Here is a 19890-nt window from a genome sequence, read left to right as displayed (position 1 = left end):
TCCCGACATACAGTCCCTACCCGCCCCTTATACGCGCCATCCATCTCTGTCCTCCTCCATCCTCTCCTAGGGTCATTCTCACACGGCCGGACTGCCATGGCTCAGTTCAGTTGGTAAGTTTCAAAAGCAAACTGGCAAAAAGATCTAGGCAAGATCTAGATTTTTTGTTGATTTTTTAATGTTTTTTTTTCTTCTTTGGTAGTCCTCAATTCTAGTCATGTTGTCTTGGGCGGCTGCAATTTGTCCTCTAACCCTGACTTCAGCAATCCAGGTTCAATGTAAGTAAGTACCTTATAAGAATAATAAAAGCTATAGCACATATTTATGGCATGCTCAGCAGATATCAGACCCTATTTTTGGGGGTCTATCTATTCAATCCTCCCCAAATGAGACAGGAAGTGGGCAGGGCACAGCCATTCAAGGAATGCTACAGCAATTAACATCAAAATGGTGGAAGATTCAACCACCAGTTGGCCTTGAGGCTCAAGACGGTGGGAGATTTGACTTCTACTAGACCTTGAGCTTCATGACATGCTCACTGTAATATATTAGCATGGTGAATAACACCCCTACAGGCGCCATGACAGTCCCAAGGCTATCTGCAAAAGGCCAAAGAGTGGGCAATGGCCAACTTCCTGGGAATCCCAGCCCTTTCCCCAGGGTAGTTAGACTGGTCCTTCCACTTATTAGCATATGAAGCCACTAAGCCCATAAAAACTGGCAACAAGGTGCTTCGGGGCTGCTGCCCCTCTCTTCCCTCTTAGGAGAGGCCCACACTCTGTCTATGTAGTGTGTACCTACTTTTATTCTGAGCACACAACCCCCACACCTCGTGGCCTTTCTCTTGCCTTTCAATGTATCTCTCTGAATACATCTCCCTTTACTGAACTGTGGCTCACTCTTGAATTCTCTAGTGCGTGAAGCCAAGCAAGGACCAACATCTGGCGGGGCATGTCCCAGGGGCTCAACTGATGTCTGGGACACGGCTCTCCTCATGCCTCACATCCATTTTTCCTGCATCAGCAGATACGAGACCCTATTTTGGGGGGTCTATCTATTCAATCCCCCTCAAAATCCTACAGAATAGGTGTCCTTCTTTCATTAAAGCAGAATCTGAGCCACACAAAAGTTAAATCATGGATGGGGGCCACGCAGCTAATACAGGGCAGACCTGTGATTTAACCTGTAGTGTGGTCCAGAATCGGTGCTCTGAACTACTAAATGATAAAGCAGTGGGAAATGATCTCTGTGCTAGTTAGTGGACACAGAAGGATGAGAGAGATTTATGTTGAGTTCCCAAATAAGCATCAAGTTTTTACTATTTATAGTAAGAAAGATTGCAACATCACATACAGTTTTTCTATCTCATGAGTCATTGGCTTGGGACACCTGTTGGAAACATGGTTCGGTCAGAGGCTCTGATGCACATTTTTTTGGAAGGTGGGAAAGGCAGAAGGAAGATCCTGTGCGGAGATGAAGAAGAGGGGAGGGGACGGTCATTATCAGGGAAATATCAGAAGGTTGGGGTGGAGGCTGTTTGCAGACTTAACACAGCCTCCAAACACAAGCCAACAGATGGCTGGAAGAGGCTTCTTGAGGTTTGCAGTCTCTTCCACTACAAGGGTCCCCCCTCCTGCAGGGGTCTCCTGACGCCTTTCAATTGACCCCTCTTGTTGGGTACGAGATGGTCAGAAATGAGTTGGGTTGATGGGCAAGAGAACAAGAAGACAAGAGGGTTGAAATGTGAACCAGACACTAAGGTTGGAAAGAACTTAAAAAGTGAGCTTGCTTATTTGTCAGAGAAGTGGGTCCTCCTTGTGAGGCAGGTTTGGGACTATCCTGCTCAAGGAATCATGAAGAAAACCCCTCCTTTCAAGTCTTAAAATTGGTCTTCATCTTCTGCATGTGAGTCATTCCTAGCCCAACAACGTATAGAGCAAAAAGTTATCCATCACGTTAAAATTTAGACAGGGAATCTGTAACTCAGCCCACTAATTAGCACAGATTTTGAGCTCTCACCAACCATCAATGACCCCATGCCTCAAGTGAGCAGAATTACAGGAATATTTTTAAGAAGCTCAGATTGAAGCCACTTTACCAAAAGGACTGAAGAGAAAAACAAGAATGGAAGAATAGAAACGTGAACACGCTGGAAGTCACCACAGTGTCAAGAAACGTTTTGAGTCTCAAGGGATCATAGAAGTCATCAAATTCTATACCCTTGTTGCTAAGTTTCTTGGCTTCTTTTTGTTTGTCTTTCAGCTGACAAAACTTTTGTTTGTCTTTCAGCTGCCAAAACTACAAGAGAAGATAAAGACATTCAAAGTTAATCATCAATGATTGGCCTCACTTTGTTTATACTTCTGTTCTGAGAAGCTCAGTTCAAATCAGATTTTGAGTCTAAATCATACTTAAATATGCTAGCAGGGGTAACTTACATTGATTCCCTTGAGAAAGTGGAAAAATCTTTCTGCCTATAAGGAAGCCACCCTTCTCCCAACACCCATCTGCCAACCACCCATTTTCCTGCGTGTGAACTTACGCGCACTAGGTCTAAGTTGAGCACACCTGCATGTGGCCCTCAGGTGGTTTGAACATCTTGGGAGAAACAAAACATTCACTAAAGTCTAAAGAGATTTAGTATCTCGGAGAACTTAGTAAGACTTCAGAATATTCCACTGAAATGCAAGACACTCAGGAAACACCGGAAGACTTCTCTCTTCAGGACTAGATGCCATTACTGGTTTTTGTTTCTTTTTTTTAAAGCTACTATAAACATTGTCAAGGCAGGCAGTGCAAAATGATATACCTGTTATAATGAAGAAGCTGAGCTCATGTAAGAAAAGTGGTGTCAGTTTGGCTTTTAGGGCAAGTATGTATATCCATGTGAGCAAATATTTTTGTTTAAAATGTTCTATTATTGCCACAAATGTCCATGTTTGGCAAAAAAAAAAAAATAATAATAATTAAGTGGGTTGCCTTAGGAATTGTGGGAAAAGATCCATGTTTTATGTAGCCAGAGAAATACCTTCAGAGGTGGAGGCTTTTTTTTTTTTTTGAGGGGGAACATTATTCACAACACAAATATTGTGAGCGTATATTATTCACATGAGGTCACAGAAGAAGGCCAAGAAAAACAAGAGTCCAGATCCTACCCTTTTGAGAAAACTAAGAAATTGTATAATTCGAACAGAGCATCTCAAATAATTTTTGGGAAATGACCACTTTTTTCCCCCCAACCTATATTTATATATAATTACTTGGGTAAAATACCATAAAGATAAACTAGTGGCAACATGATCACATGCTCGGCTATCATGGAAACATCAAGTTGCTATAAAATGTGATCTAGCAATCCCAGTCCTGGGCACATATCCAGAGGGAACCTTAATTCAGAAAGACACCTGTATCAGGAGGGAACTCTAATTCAAAAAGATACATTCACCCCAATGTTCATAGCAGCACTATTTACAACAGCCAAGACATGGAAACAACCTAAATGTCCATTGACTGATGATTGGATAAAGATGTGGTATATTTATACAATGGAATACTACTCAGCCATAAAAATGACAACATAATGCCATTTGCAGCAATATGGATGGCCCTGGAGAATGTCACTCTAAGTGAAGTAAGCCAGAAAGAGAAAGAAAAATACCATATGATATTACTCATATGTAGAGTCTAAAAAAAAAAAAAAAGACAAATGAACTTATATATAAAACAGAAACAGACTCACAGAGATAGAAAACAAACTTATCGTTACCAGGTGGCAAGGGGGTGGGAAGGGATGAACTGGGAGTTCTATATTTGCAGATACTGACTGGTATACATAAAACAGAAAAACAAGTTTATACTGTATAGCACAGGGAACTATATTCGATATCTTGTAGTAGCTTATGGTGAAAAAGAATATGAAAATGAATATATGCATGTTCATGTATGATTGAAGCCTTGTGCTGTGCACCAGAAATTGACACAACATTGTAAACTGACTATATCTCAATAAAAAAAAAAAAAAACTAAAAAATAAAAATTAAAAAAAAATTTTTAAAGAGTTTCTAAACACTCTCTGTTTTTAGATGCATCTCATGGTGGGCCAGTAACACACTCTCAACAGGCCGGCACTGGCCTGTAGCTCACGCTTTGGACTGAACTGAATCAGAGAGCAAAGATGGTTGGCAAATGGTAGAAGGCAAGCCTGAAGAAAGGCCTTGAGAAAAAGGCAAGTGTTTACTAAGCAAGGAGGGCTTGTGGGATCAACCTCGCTCTTGAAGTCAGGGATGCGATGCACCAGCCAACCACGCACATCCTCCCTTGGGGTGGTGTTGGAAAGCTGGGTCTTTTATGGTATCTCTTAGAGTCCAGAAAGAATGTCCAGGGAGCAGGCAGAGGAGACCACAGACCCAACATCATCACAGGCTAGTTTGAAATATTGGGCAAATCTCAACTGGAAAGAGCAGGGTGTGAGCACAGGTGTGGGCCTTACAGAGTCCCTGCTTGGCCACACACCCCCGCGGGGCCCCCGGGGCCCTCCGCAGTGAGAGGGAACGAGCTGTCTGACGAAAGGTCACCGTGGGGTTCCTGACACCAAGCGCAGTGACGCACACGGCACGCCCCTGACACAGGGTGGACGCTGTTTGATTGTGGGGCCCTTTACTTCTTCTTCACACAGCCTTTAATCTAGAAAAGGAGGAGAACGATTTAGATCCCGGGGAGCTTCTGAAAACGCCTGGAGCTTCTGGCCCCCACCCGGCCTAAATCCGCGGGGCTCGGGTTGGGCTCCTGGAGTTGTGACAAGCGTCCTCAGTGATTCCTCCCTGGATTCAGGCTGAGAAGTGTACTCTTGGTGAGCTCTCTTGTCCTTTCAATTTTGAAATGGAATGAGGAGTAGGTAAGCACTGGTAGCCGGACTTCCTTACACGCTGTTTTGCTTTGGGATGGTTCTTCCCAAAATGGCAAAGGAGATAAGATGTGGCGAATCCAAAACAGGCCAACATGTCTTCCATCGCTGTGGGTCTTAGATGGGAGACTGCTCCCCCTACCTCTGCTTCAGCTTGCTCTCCTCCTCTGTAGAAGGGACAGCCACCAACACAACTCTCCAGCTGGGGCCTGGGGAAGGAAGGGGCTGAGAGCAACAGAAGTTCTTTGCCAAGACGGAAGGATTCCAAACACTCAGCAGAAATTCCGTCTCTTACTCTGAGAAATAGAAATTGCTTTTTCCTGGAACTGGCTGAGATCAAGAAAACACAGTATCGTGTACAAATGTGAGAGTGAGGCTGCTTGTCCTGGTCCTGTCAGGGGTCCGTCTGGATTTGAATGACCTTACCCACGGTGATAAGCCCTAACTCAAAGCTGTACACCCAAAGAGGCTAAGAACACACATGCTGGAGCCAGACAGCCGGGGTTCAAATCCCGATCCTGCCGCACGTGGGCTCTGCCACCTTAGCTTCTCTGTGATTACTTTTACAGCGAGGATAATGTCACTGCTGACTTCACAAAGGTGTTGTAAGGGTTAAATGATGTAAAGTTCAAAGGATGCTTTCTGGCATACAGCTCACTTTTAGTTAAGTCCTCGGCACATGTATCCTCAACCACAGGCCGTGTGGACATGCATTTACACCAACTCCTGCTGGGTCCAGGAGGGGCTGGGTGCTCTGGAAGACCCCCAGCTGCAGTTTCCACCTTCACAACTTGATGCTAAGCTTGTGCAGCAGGAGTGCCCTGGGAGGAGAGCCAGATAATGGGGATTCTGTTCTGAAGGACACGATCAACCGCAGGAAGATGCAGCACCCTGGACACTCAGGGATTTCATGTTGGAAAAAAAAGGAGCCGTCGGGAGCCTCTCTCTCTCCAGCCTGCTCGATGTAGTGGCGCGGGAGCGCCCCCTGAAGCATCACTGAGCCACAGGCTACCGTCCTGACGCCTTCCCGGCACCACCCTGCCTCTTCTAGGGGGAGGTGTGCACAGCTAGGATTTCTTTCTACGTAGAAACTGCACGGTCCTACCTTCCTGAAAAGTAGCTTCTCCTCACAAAACATCTGGGGTTCTTGCATTAAAAATGTCTGAGTTAGGACTCACTGAGCCCAGGATACTTTGCAGATGATTATATCCCCTGACAGCCTATGAGGAGAAAGGGCTGTGGAGCCTGAGGGACACAGGCTCAGGTTTGTTCAGGGATGACCCCTCCTTTGAACACTGGGCACTAGTCACACTTAACCCAGGAATGAACACTGTACCTTCCTAACTAGCATTTCCCTGGGTTAACGGTGCCCCTGTTTCTCCAATCGGCCAAGCAGCTTCCAGGTCCACTGATTCCGCCCCCATATTTTATCTGGCATCCATCCCCTCAGGAACATCCCCCTGACCCCAGCCCAGCTTCATCCTCTACTACTTCTCATATGGACCAATGCACCGGCTTAATCCTGGGTCTCCGCTCCAGTTCAGCACACCTACCCACCATGCTACCACCTTCCTGCACCATAGCTGTGACTCTTCCCTATCATCCAGCCATCAGTGGCGCCACTGTCCTCGGATGGGCGTCAAGATCAAAACTCTGGAGACAGATTCAAACAAATCAACTGAAAATGACACGTGATGATAATCAGAGAAATCTGAACATGGACGGGTATTAGAAAATGTGATGATTATTGTCATTTTTATAGGGGTGATAATGGCATTGTGATTGTATTTTTAAAAAGCTCTTATTTGTTAGAAAAACTTACTGAAGTATTTATGAGTGAAATAACATGATGACTGGGATTTTTAAAAAATACTCTCCCTAAATTTAAAATGAAAAAAAATATATATATATACATATACGTATCTGGGAGTACAGATGACGTGAGATGGGCAAATGGTAACGATTACTGAAGCTGGCCCAGTGGTGTGCTGGGGACCAACCACATCATCTGGAAAGCTGACTGGCAAAGACTTTGCAAACAGGTTGTTAAACCACTGGCAACTGAACATTGTTCGCCGGGGGGTTATTCACAACACAGAAATCAGCAAATGCTCAGGTCAGGGCTTCTGTAGCAGCATACCATTGAAGTTGGGTAACAGACAATAAAAGCTGGATAATAAATGGAGATTTGTTGTATTATTATGCCTACATTTGTGTAAGTTAAAAAAAAAAACTTCAATAATAGTCCATTTTTTTTTTAAAAGTTCAACTATTTTTCCAGACTTTGGAGACCTTCTGCAATTTGGTTCTAACCTGATTTGTAGCTGTCATCTCCACCGTATTCCCTCTGAATCAGAGCAGTTAAACCACTCCAAGTCTCCAGAACACACCCAAGCGTCTCCACTCTTGTTTTGGTCTCCTTCTAGGCTTCCCCTGCCCTGGAGTAAGTTCACTGCCTCAACTCCTCTCACCTATGTTGGCTCCGGTATGAGGACACCTCTGCTTGGAAGACTTCCCTGCTTGCTCTATTCAGGTACAACTTCTCCTTCCTCTGAATTCTTAAATAATGTAACCCATACATCTCTAGTGAAAGAAAAAGCTGTGTGTGGCCGGCATCATGGTAGGTTGCTTTCATAATATTCTCTCATTTGGTCCTTACAACAATCTTTGGGATAAGCTGCGTATCTTTTTTTTTTTTTTTTTTTTTGCTTGATAAGGAAAATGAGGATAATGATATTAGGTAACTTCCCCAGGTTCACAAAGTTATTAGCAGTGGCAGAACGTTCCAGAATTGTCAAACACTAGGGAAGCGTCTGCACAGCAGGGAGCCCCATATAAAGGTGTCCGTGGGCTCCTTTCAATGAGATGGCAGCCCAGTGACCAGAAGCCCTGTTTCCTCTACACTCAAAAGCATTTTTGTGTGTGTTCTGGTGGATTCTTCATAGCCTTCACTGCAATGTATCCTGGGCCATAATAGCAACGGACATGCTAGAAATTCTTCTAAAGACCAGCTGTTACACCTGCCCCGCTCCAAACCCTGCCACGAGGCACACCTGAAGCAGAACTCCATTCTTCCTCAAAGAAGTTTCCTCTCTTCCGAGGACACTCCGACAATGAGCATCAGTGGGGCTTATATGAAGGAGGTGAGGACCAAGTCCTTTAGTGGGTCTTCTCCAGGCTGCTTTCCCACCTCTGCAGCTGGACGGGTGACACCTGCATCTGAGCCTGGGCCCCAGCCTCTGGTTATTTCTTCCCCACATCCCCTACCTGGGCCCTTGGAAGCACGTGCCTAAGTGCACGTGAACACACACGCGTGTGCACAACACACACGGACACTCCACTGCAAAGGCTGAGCAACCTTCACATGCCTGACGGAACTGAGAGACAAAGAACTAAGCGGCAAGAAGGCTTGGTTGCTATTTGTAGCCCAGATGAGGGCACAGGATCTAGCATTTGCCTTGGATTGCTCCTGGAGCGCTCAGCCTGCAAAAGGAATGGAATGCGTAGCAGGGGAGGGCGTGGTGAATGAATTATGGTGCTAGCAAGTGGACAGAAATAGCCAGCTGCTGGAAGATTTTCCAGAGACATGAAAAGCATGCAAACAAACAAAAAAGAAGGTAAGAAAAGGCACACACACTATGACATCATTTTTTCTAATCTCATAGATGTGTGTACGTCTACGTACAAAAACTATTGTTTAAGACTATAACCCCAAATGTCATTACGAGAGATTTTTTTCCTTACGTTTTTCTATATTTTCCAAATCGCTTCTTTTTAATTAGCCAGCTGCTAATTATATTTTAGAGTTAACATCCATCACCACACAGAATTACACATTTGTTTTTCTTGTGATGAGAACTTTTAGGGTCTGCTCTTTTAACATCTTTCAAATGGACCGTACGGTTTTAGTGACTCTAGTCGCCATGCTGTACTAATGTACACCCCCAGGACTTATTTTATAACTAGAAGTTTGTACCTTTTGACCACTTCACACATTCCAGTACTTCTACAGTGAACATTTATCGCTCATATATTGAGGGGAAAAAGAAAAGAATAAAAATAAAAATGAAGAATAAAGCAGATGCTTGTTGGGCTCATACTAAAGGGAATGAGATGCCTGCTTTTGCTCCTTTCGGGGGATGGGGAGAGATGATCTGCCAAAGGGAGCTGAGGGTCCTCATTTATCATTTTGAAAACAGAAAGGAGGGGACTGAAGTGTGTCCGTTCGTCCAAAAGGCAAGAACGTGGTGATGGAAAATGAAAGACGCATTTGGTGGCAGGAGGGAGGAGGGAGACCAAATGGAAAAGAAGAGTCCAGGTGATTTAGGCGTGAATTTCAGAAGCTTTTCCATCTGTGCCTTTAAAGGTTGCTGGGAAGAGTGGCCTCAAACTCTTGCCCAGGATGGGCCGAGGCTGAGCTTGCCCGCCAGGGAGGAACTCCTGCCACTAAGTAACGTGGGGACCTTAGCATCTCTGCATCGGTCATTTGGCTCCAACTTCAAAATAGTGTGTTTACTTCCAGGAATGAACATGGCGTCTTCACAAATGGATAATCACGGGGAGAAAGGCTGACAATCATTCCTTACACTCCTGGTCTCTGTCTGGATTCAGAAAGGAGGGTCAAGACAGAGACAGAGGAGTCCAGTCCAACGCATGCACCCCTCCCCACGTATTCAAAGCTGAGGGTCATCAAAGATTAGGGAGGAAAGCCTAACAGGCTGGAGCAGGAACAGGCTTCAAGGAAACAAAAACAAAAACGAAACCTTTCACATGCACGTGTGTGACCCTACGGGCCTGGTTACGGTGACCCCAGGGAGGGTCCTCCGCGAGTTCCCTCCTGAAAGTCAGCGGCAGTTCCTGGAAGGGAAACTCGCCCGTGAATGACAGCGGACGTCAGGACGCATGGGGCTCAGTTTCACCCGAGGCCCAAAGAAAGAAGGGAAAAGAACTCAGAAGCCAACACTTCGGTGCAGAGGGGCCGGGAGGGAGGTGGCAGCCGAAAGCGTGCGCGCAGCGATCTGTTTGGAAAAGCACCCGAAAGGATGGTGTTGACGCAAGACACATCCGGGGCTCTTCGATGCAGGAACGCCACTGAAGTGACTGATCTGGGCACGACACGCTGGCCGCAAGGTTCCCAGGGCGTCTGGCCTCAGGAACAGGCATCCTGAGCAGTGAAAAACAGGCATTTATATTCCGGCCTCAGGGGGATGACCCACATACGGAATGATGTGGGAAGGTCAGAGGGAACCCGGGCGGGAGGTATCTGGCACCAGCCCCGCGGGGCTGCCTGCGGCGGGGCGTGGACGCTGCCTTCTAGGGTCACGGTCTCACATGTCATAGACGGACCCCAAACATATCTAACTTAACAGTTCATTTTAAATCTAATATCTGGAAATGTGGCTCATCCAACAGAGAGAATGTGATCAACTCAGAAACAACCTCAAGACAACACACACAAACACACACACACACACACCCCTTCCATGAACTCAGTCTCCATTATGTACCCTTTTCAAGCCACAAAACAGCAATCCAATAAAGCCTTCTTCCTTTCATTTTTATACATCTCCAGATAAAAAAAAAATCCTTAGCTGAGATGCCACTGTGAAAATGAGTGTAGATGTGGAGGTGGGCAGCATACGGGTAAATGTTAAGTTTGCTTTGTTTTGGGTTTACATTGCTGAGCTCACCTGGAAGTTTGTGTGACCACGTGAATAAACACTTTAACAAGTTGCTGGGTTTCAACAGTTGTCAAAAGGATTACTGGCTGTCTATTTCTAAAAGCCTTATTGCAGGAGGACCAACAAGCTGCGACCAAAACACCCCACACCGCACACAGGGCTTATCTCTGACCCTCACCCACGGGGCTCCTCACTCTGATCATGCTCCCCCTCCAGCCTCTCACGTCTCACCCTGTTCTGGTCCCTGGCTCTCTGCTTGGCCTGGGGCCTCTTCTCCCGAGAACTCTGGGTCTCAGGCTCCCCAGGCAGCAAACGGGGACTCGAAGGATGTGCCCCGCAGGAAGCAGTGTGGTGAGGCTACGGTGAGCTCTCGGATTTAGCACATGTTTAAAGAAGGAAACTTTCCCAAGTACATGGAATCCTTGTTAGGAGGAACCAGCCGCTCCGCCCCCTGGGAGTCCCTGCAGAGATGCAGAGGGTGGGGCCTTGGGCGGCTCTGAGTTGGGGGTGAGAGGAATTTTCCTCCTGAAAGGGGAGCAGAGGCAGGGGTGGAGCATCCAGGCTCCTGGTCTTTGCACACATGATCTGTCTACACCACACCGGGGTCCACAGGGAACTTAAGGACTGTGTGTCTGGTGTGCATTTGTGTATATGTGTGTGAGTGGTTATGCGTTTATGTGTAGACAGCAAGCCCCCCTCCAAAGGTAGGGAAGGTGATTTTTCCATCTTCACCACTGCCAGGGAGGTCCCCAGACAGCCACGGCCTGTGCCTCTGGTGGTCTGCTCGTGGTGACCCCCAAAAGCACTCTGGCCAGAGATAATAATGGCCCATTTCCTAGCCAAGATCAGCAGAACTCAACCAGCTGCCTCTGCAGGAGTCTGAGAGTAACCTGGCGGCCAGGCCTCGGCTGCAAGGCATCGGCTCGCAAAGATCCCATAAATGTGAGTACCCCGTCCCAACAGAGGGAAATGCAGGGGCGGACCCCAGCCCCACCCCACCCTCCACCTCCTTGGTCTAACCCTTTCCTGAGCCGAACCACCCACCAGCACATGTTCCAGAACCTTGGTCTATGTTTTTCCCACTATAAAATATTAAGAGAGCAGAAGGAATTGTTCTGTTCATGATGGGATGAGACAGAAACCAGAGAGGGAGAGGGCAAAGCTATCAAGTCATTGACAAGGTCGGTTCCTTGAGGCATAGAAGCTGGAATCCAAGGTGGGGGGCTGTACCCTGGTGCCAACTTCACCTGCTCACAATCAAGCTACGGCACATTCTCTCCCCAAAGTCAGAAAAGGGTCAGTGGAACTTACCTGTGGCTGAAATCCTTTGAGGTCGCTGGCTGCAAGGTCACTGGCTGTGAGGAGCTGGAAGAGAACAAAGAGTTGTCCTTAGTGACACTTCTCAAGTTTGCACACAGTGTCCCCAGGACGACTGGCCAGCAGCGGGCTCACCAGATCCTAGGCCTGGAGCTAAAGGGCACAGGCAGTGTTTCTGGGCTAGAAGCCTCCAGTCCACGGCCCTCTGCCCTCGTGTCCAGCCTCCGACCATCTCAGGCTCGCCCCCCTGGCTGGCCTCTCCTACCTCCTTTCTATGTCCTACCAGTTCTTCAAAGAGTCTTAAATTAGGGACCATGAGCTATGCATGGACCCTAGCAGGTCGACAGACTCCCTGAAATTGTGCAAATCACGGGTGAGTCTACACACGTCCTTAGGGGAGATGATCCCTGAGTTTTCCCTGCTAGCAAGGTGTCCTGTGATACCACGAGTTAGACAGACAGTCCAAGGCCCGCCTCCTCTGGGCAGCCTGCATCGTCTTCTCCTTCCTCTTCTTTTCTTTTTAAAAATCAGACCAGTGAAAATGAGCCTTCCTGGATAAACTGAGGATTCAAAACTTGCACCTCCTGGGGAGGGATGGAAATGGTAGCGGTCTTGATTGTGTGGGTGGTTTCATGGGTGTACACATCCCTCAAAAGTCATCAAATTGCACATCTGAAATATGTGTAGTTTACTCTACAGGAACCAGACCACAATGAAGGCGTTAAAAAAAATACCTGAAAAATATTTTTAAAAATAAAAATACAGTTCTATCAAGAGATGTGAACAAAATTTCAATTTGAATCAGGTAACAAGAAAGGAAAATAAATAAATACATAAATAAAGGTGTTAAAAAATGCAAACAAAACCCCCGACCCTTCCCTCTCCCCAGCTACGTGTGACTCAGTTTCCCTTTATCATATGTTGCTTTGGTTTTATACTGAAGCCTTCACAGCTTCTGCCTCCAACCATCACGCACAGTGTTAGGAGATAAGGGTGAGGCCATGTATCTCCTTCATCTCTGTTTAGTCAATATTCAAGGGCAAAGGTAAGGTTTTAATATGTGTGCACCCTCTCCAGCAAGCACTCAGTGGAATCAAATGATGAATTAAGAAAATAACCCCATTCTTCATTATTGCTCAAAGATGCTGAGAAAGAGGGATGAAGAGACAAAGGGCAGATGTTTGTTTTGATTCTAGGCACGTGACCGCTTGCTTTGTTAGGTCTGAGGAGCACTTGTGAAAAACAGGAGAGACCTCACGTTCGCTGTGACAGTATTTTGTTTGGTTCAAGGAAAAGCGGAAGCCTGGCTGGGCCGCGGTGCCTCCAGCCTGCAGGAAAGCTCCGCTGGGCTTCTGAGCTTCTGCAAATGACTTTGTCCAAAGTGACGTGCAGAGTGGTGTCAACTCTGGGATGGAGCAGAAAGGCGGTAGAGAATGTAAAAGTTGTAACTCTCTCCCCACATCCAGTCCTGCAGGCGGGACTCCCCCAGCAGAGGGGGGCGCTACCCATCCCAGGAGAGAGGCCCCTGACTGCAATGACCACAGCCGAAGCCAGGAGGGCACTTGACCGGACACTGAGGGCCAAAATAATTATAAGACATCACTGCCTTCAGGGAACATACAATTTGGTCCAAGGATAAGACACGCGTGTGTCAGTGTGAGCAGAGTGTAAGTGTCAGACTGTGAACGTAAGGCAAGAAAGGTGAGGGTGTGGTTACTGAAATAAGACAGTGTTTGAACTGAGCCTTGGCAGTGGAAAGGCGGCAGGGCGGGGAGGTGCTTCAGTGGGCCATGGGAAGAATGAAGACATGGAAGAGGGCTCACCAATGCCCGCACACCTCCCTTGGCATCTGCTCACCAGCCATGGCGCACGTCACAGACAAGCGGAGGAGTCATAACGTATCAAGCATTGCCTGCGTGCCTGGCACAGTGGTTGCTGCTTAATATAATTCTAATTTTTTAATCTCCATGACTCATGAGACAGAAAGTATCTCTACTTTATGGATGGGAAAACTGAGACTTAGGGAGGTTAAATAACCTTTATAGGTCACACAAGTAGAACATATATTTGGGATTTAAATCCCAAACTGTATTATCCCAAAGCTCATCGTCTGTCTTCCAGAGTGTACTTCTGAACTGGAGGCACACTGGAGATAATCTGTTGAGGAAACATGACACAGGAAAACAGATGTGCGCCAGATGACCAGTCACATGAGCCACAGGGAGTGACATGAAATGGGTGTCCCCATGAATGACCCTGAACTGACCCTTCCTCTCAGACATTTTTTTATTTATTTGGTAACCACTGGTCCACTCTTCAGGACTTATCAGTACAGCCTAGGTCTCTGACTCCAGCACAGGTTGGGATGGAGCTGGGGAGGAGGGAGGAGGGACAGAAAGACTGGAGAGAGGAATGGGCACGGGAGTGGCCCCTGCAAGGACAGGCCACCGACGTGTGTTAGCACACAGGAATCAGATCTCAAATCTCCAGGCCCTGGTGGTCCAGCTGGGGTCAACTCGTCTACCGCCTTTTAATGAAGTTCACCAGGGAGTCGGCAGGAGCGAGACCAAAAACATCTAGTTCCTCCTAGATCTGAGATGAGACAACTTAAAATCCACCGCAAGGGTCTTCAGAGCATCTTAGCATATGCACTGTCCCCTCATGTCAGCGGTTTGGGGATCGATGAATGACCATACCCACTAATTTGAATGGAAATAGAGAAACAGCATTTTGGGTTATTGTTCCTCATGTCCCTACTTCAACAAAGGTAGGATCCATCCCAAACTCCCTGGAAACCTTATATCCACTTTCCCGTCTCTTAAGAGGGAGAAAGATGGGTGCAATTTAGTTCTTAATTATTTAATATCTCGTTTTGTGCCATTGTATACATTTCTTTTTTTTTTTTTAACCTTTTTTTCACCTAACAAGACGACATCCAGCCAGAACATAGTTTACATCACACAGAACTTCCATGTTTTGCAAAACGTTGAGAAGAGTCTGGACATAAAATGAGCCGACAAACGCCTGTGCATCAAATGACTTAAAAGGAGAGGGGGCAATATTATCAACCTAGAGAAGTATTTGAATGAATTAATCGGCTCCAACAATGGGGACAAGCTCTCCTCTATCCTCTATAGGTTTTACAAGAGAACGTTGGCTTACATTTTAGGTTAAATTAAAGGAAGAGCAGCATGACAGTGAACGAGGCTGAACACAGCACCAGAGAGAGTGGGGCCTCCCCTTCCCATGGATGAAACACAGAATGTTCTACGGGGGTCCATCACGGTTCATATAGGTGAGCTTACCTCATGGGGGGCTGGGGGAAGCAGGGAGCTGGTATTAAGGATGGGTATCAAGGAACTTCGAAAATTTCTGAATTCCTTACCTTGGAGATTCTGAACTATCTCCCTCACAATCTAGTGTGCATTTGAGGTGCTATCTGACCTGGGAAACAGGCCAAGGCAAGCTCTGCGACCTCCTTTCTCAATGGTCCTGAGAGAACAGTGTCCTCTCCTCACCATCCAGCCACGACCCCCAGCGCCTGGCTCAGGTTCTAACCACGCTCTACCAAACACATCAGCCCACTGCTTGAACGCTCTCCTTGCCAAAGCCGATGGCTTCATAGACGGCTATACACTCCGCCCCCAGGAAAGGAGAAAGAACTGGCCGCCGGGCACTGAAGTGTGCGCTCAGCAGTGAGTTAGGAACACGGCAGGAAGTCCTCCCAGGCTTCAAAATCGCAGACCTAGATCGGGACCCCAGGAAAGACTTCCAGTCTTACAGGGCGTCAGGACTTGAAGGGGGCAGTCAAAGCACCCTGGGTGGATGGGGAAACCGCCGTGTCCACAGGGGGCTTAGGGGCCACCTCTAACAGGGAACTCGAGCTAGGGGAGGCGGTGTAGACAGAAGAGCCCCACTGTGTCCGTCTCTCCCTCCTGTCACCCAGAGCAGCTCTGTTCTCCCCTCTTTCACATACACAGTTTCATTTGGAAACAAACGTTCTGCCACTAACACAAATTTGAAAACTCTTGGCTAAGTCCTTGTTTCAAGAAGTCGTCGACAAGTGACCTCTTCAGGATGACACTGCCAGTTAACAACAGGCCTGGATGGGTTCCCGTACCCCAAGGCCCTCTGCAAAAACGTCCCCTGGTGGCTGTCCCTAACACCCAGGCACAGCCAACTGCTGGCCTCTCTCCTGCAGGTGGGGAAGATGTGCTGGGAACTCAGGAGAGGCTGAGGCGTGGCGGAAAAGAGATGCGAATGTCCTTCCACATAGCCGCTGCCCTAAAAGGCGCGGAAACAGACCCTCCCCACACTGCCCCCTCCACCAGAGCCCATCTTCCTCCTGTCCCATAGCTGTGCAGGGAGGGGTCCGAGACGGGGAGGCAGAGAGGTTGGGAAATGAAATCCAGCGTGGCTCTGGGGACTTCAATCAGGCCGAAGTTAATGAAAAGGATCCTGCCTTTTCCCAGGACAGCTAAATGTCTGCATGGCTCCCAGCAAGAGGGCTGGGCGGGTGCTGGGGAGAAGGGCAGACAGAATTACATTTAAAAGGCAAAGGAAGGAGAAGATTCTTTAATCTCGCTGGTGGAGCTGGGCAGTGATCCTGGGGCCCTGTCTCAGACCATTCTCAGTCCCAACACGTCCTGCTGCTGCCCGGAACAGTCCAAGTTCAGAATATGAGGACGAGGACCCTGCTTTCCAGTTTTGAGGAGCTGTAGTTTCTCTCTTGGCATCAGCAAAAATTTTTTTTCCCTGGTCTCTCTGAGCCTGAGAGGCGGGTTGGGAAGCAGGGTCCTCCCTCTGCCTCCGCCACCACCCAAAGTCACTCTCAGTACAGCTGCAGCCAGCATCACCTTGGGACCTCCATGGGCCCTGGCCTGCCCTCAAACAGCTTCCTTTTTACCTGCTAAATTCTACAGCTCCCAGACCTTCCCTCAAAGGAGGGGGGCAGGCTGCTCCACTTCTTCCCCTGAGCTCTCCAGCCCCGGATACACCACTTCCCCTCTGCTGGCCCCTTATCAGAAGGACATAGCACATCTGGGTAGGGCGGGCCCTCGTATGTCCCCACCCACCCCTCAGGCTGACCCAGGACACAGACACCTGGGAAGGGAGTCGCTGACACAGAATCGGTGGAGGACATGGGTCACCCTAGCATCTGGCCTTGCAGACATGCAGCTGGACACACGGCTAGGGGTCCTCTAGGTCCTGCTCTTCTCAAATATTCCCTCCTTTGTGGGTCAGGGAAGTAGACGACGACATGTGAGCTGGATGGATAGAAGGACGGATGCAATGGCAGGTAGGTAAAGACAGATCTATAGATAGACACAGATGAAGACATAAAGACAGATATATTTATAGACATCTATCTATAGACATACAGAGACACAGATAAAGATAAAGACATAGATAAAGACAAAGATAGAGACATAGACAGAGGAGCAGAGCAAAGATGGCTTTGGGGAGAATAAATAACCCTCTTTCAAATTTCCCTTAAAGACACCACCCTTTGATTAAACACGCCTTCCACCTCAGCTGCCCTCTTTTCAGTCTGCTCTCCCTTTCCTGTTTTTTGGAAGTGGATCTTTTTCTCCCTCTTTATTTTGTGAAGTGTCACCGGCTGCTAACTTTGGCTTCAGGATGGCACTGCATCCCACCCCAACCCCTCAGCCCACACAACAGTTTGGGACAGCCTGGGTGGAAGGCAGAGTGCGTCCCAGCCAGCCAAGACAAACATCCCATTATATGCATGATGGAGGTTGTTAGAAACCAACTAACTCTACTGTCTACCTTCGCCAAAAGGAAACTGAGGCCTGGAAACAGGAAGTGACTTACCCAATGACAAAGCAGAAACAACAGAGCCAACCATATGTATGCAACCCAGAGGAAGTTTCAGATGCCCTAACGCTGGGAGATCCTGAAAGGGGAGGGGAGGGGGCAAGGTAAGTCTGGGGTTAAGACAGAGAAAAGGAAATTAAGCTGAGGGAGGTTTCCATCAAGCAACAGGCTCTGGCATCGCCAACCATAAGTGAGCCGGCAGCAGAGTTCCAGGACCGCAGAGGAAACGTGGAAGCTGAAACAAGGGAGGTAAAATGAAACCAGCAGGTGGCCATTCCTCCCAGGGATGTTAATGGAACATCATCGTACAAAAGGTAGACTCGGAGGGAGGAAACTCAGGTCCTGGCCCCGCGTCCGCCTCCACTCCCCATGGGATCTGTTTGGGGATCAATTAACCTATTTAGGTCTTATCATATCACCCTCTGTCCCACACTTCCAGTACCCTCGTGGGTCTCTCTCACCTGGGGATAAAAAAAGAGATGGAACAGACTCAGTATCTAGCCTCCTCTCTCTTTTTTCTCAGGATCTCTCCCCCGCAAAACACGTCTAAGATGTTGTCCACACTCTGGAAGAATTCCTGATGGAAAGGACAGACAGGTGGGCAATGAGAGAGCGGTGTGCTGTGTCTCCATTACCGGGGTACAAATAGGAAATTGGCAGATGGTCACTCAGGCTGCAACAGGGCTTCACCACCCCAGCGAGGCAGCAGTCACACCCACAGCCAGGCTGGAAGTCCACAAGCTTTCCATGCAGAAGGCACGTTCTACCTGCCAGGGCCGTTAGGGTGGGTGACACACAGCCCAGGCAGCTGGCTTCGCCCCACCCCAGCCTAAGAAGCAAGGTACATACTTGAAGTGGCCATCCAGCTGGGCTAAGTGTCCTTTTGCTAAATCCCTTCAGCCTCCTGGAATTTCAAAGATTAAACCTGAAACCACTGACAGCTCCAGTCTTGGCTGGAGAACCTGTTCCAAAGGGTGGCAAGGATGACTAACAATAACTGAACATAATCCCAAGCAAGCCTGGTCTTGATTGCTTATATTTCTCTTTCATTATTTTTTAAACGATGGGGTTCTCCAATATTTACAGGTGAGATCTATAACAAATTCCCCTACATATGCACCCAAAAGAGCTTTTACAGTTTTTTTTTTTTTTTTAAAAGATTCCATTTGTGACCTTGCGCATGTAACCCACGCTCTTATAGTGGGGTGTATATTTGGTTGTTCAAGTCACAGCTATTTCCACTTCTAGGTGGAAATGAATTTAATCCTTCTTACAGATCAGAGCTGTAAGTACCGGGACGTAATGGAAGAAGAGGCCTCTGAATGTCCTACCCCAGAACAAACCGAGATGAGAAGCCTTGTACTTTATTTGAACCTGGTGAACTTACAGAAGCTCACACTGCCCTATTTAAATTTCCCAGTAGAATTCTTTTGAAATGCCTTGTTCTGTGGACCAAGAACACTGGATATCATGGATGGAGGGCATCTCGTGTGGTTCAAGTGGGAAGTTTACAAAGGTAGACCCAGTATACACTGGTGGCGTGAATGTTCACATCACCGCTTATTTATGCATTTTGATAAAAAGTAGCTTAAGAGGGTAAAGTCGTTTCTGAGGTTACAGCATTAGGAGGTGGTAGAGAGCCCCCGGGATCCTCGTTTGGCCAACTCATGTTCCTTTTCACTGCATCATAATACTCCATGACCCCCTCCTCTACTTTTGGAACGTGCATTGTTAGAGGTTCTATCAGGTTCTGTATGGTGCCTCAGACATCTCAGAATGAACCATGCATTGGAAACTTACAGAACAGTGGTTTTTAAACGGGGCCCTCAGGAGCCCCTGGCTTCCATAGAAAGGTCTTGGAAAGTGGGTGAGAGGGGCTGAGGTGGAGAGTTCCAGGCCCCAATCCCACTTTAGCCAAAATGAGACAACTTTTATTGGCATTTTCTATTAGACTTCCATTTAAGATCTACTTGATTTAAAATCTAATGAAAAAAGAAAATTTGAAAACTCGTATCTTGAGAGAAGTCCCGACATAGGTGAGCACGCCATTCCGAGCACTAACAAAACACCTGTGGGAAGAGAATCAACCAGCCCACCTCTTTAACGATGCCGAGGGAGTCGCCTCTTACTAGGAGCAGAATGGATGCATAA

The 19890-nt window shown here is 47.5% G+C and overlaps 1 protein-coding gene across 3 annotated transcripts in view; it reads right to left on the bottom strand.

Annotated features, from left to right (window-relative positions):
• Positions 1-19890, bottom strand: part of SETBP1 (SET binding protein 1) — a 363259-nt gene that overhangs the window by 166453 nt on the left and 176916 nt on the right. For all 3 annotated transcript variants that reach the window (XM_032470525.1, XM_032470524.1, XM_032470523.1), the window contains exon 3: positions 11896-11949. In XM_032470525.1, coding sequence (XP_032326416.1) covers positions 11896-11949 — 54 coding nt within the window. The remainder of the gene's footprint in view (positions 1-11895; positions 11950-19890) is intronic.

This window comes from Camelus ferus, chromosome 30 (genome assembly GCF_009834535.1).
Source record: "Camelus ferus isolate YT-003-E chromosome 30, BCGSAC_Cfer_1.0, whole genome shotgun sequence".
NCBI lineage: Eukaryota > Metazoa > Chordata > Mammalia > Artiodactyla > Camelidae > Camelus > Camelus ferus.
This window is presented reverse-complemented; position numbering and strand designations above follow the sequence as displayed.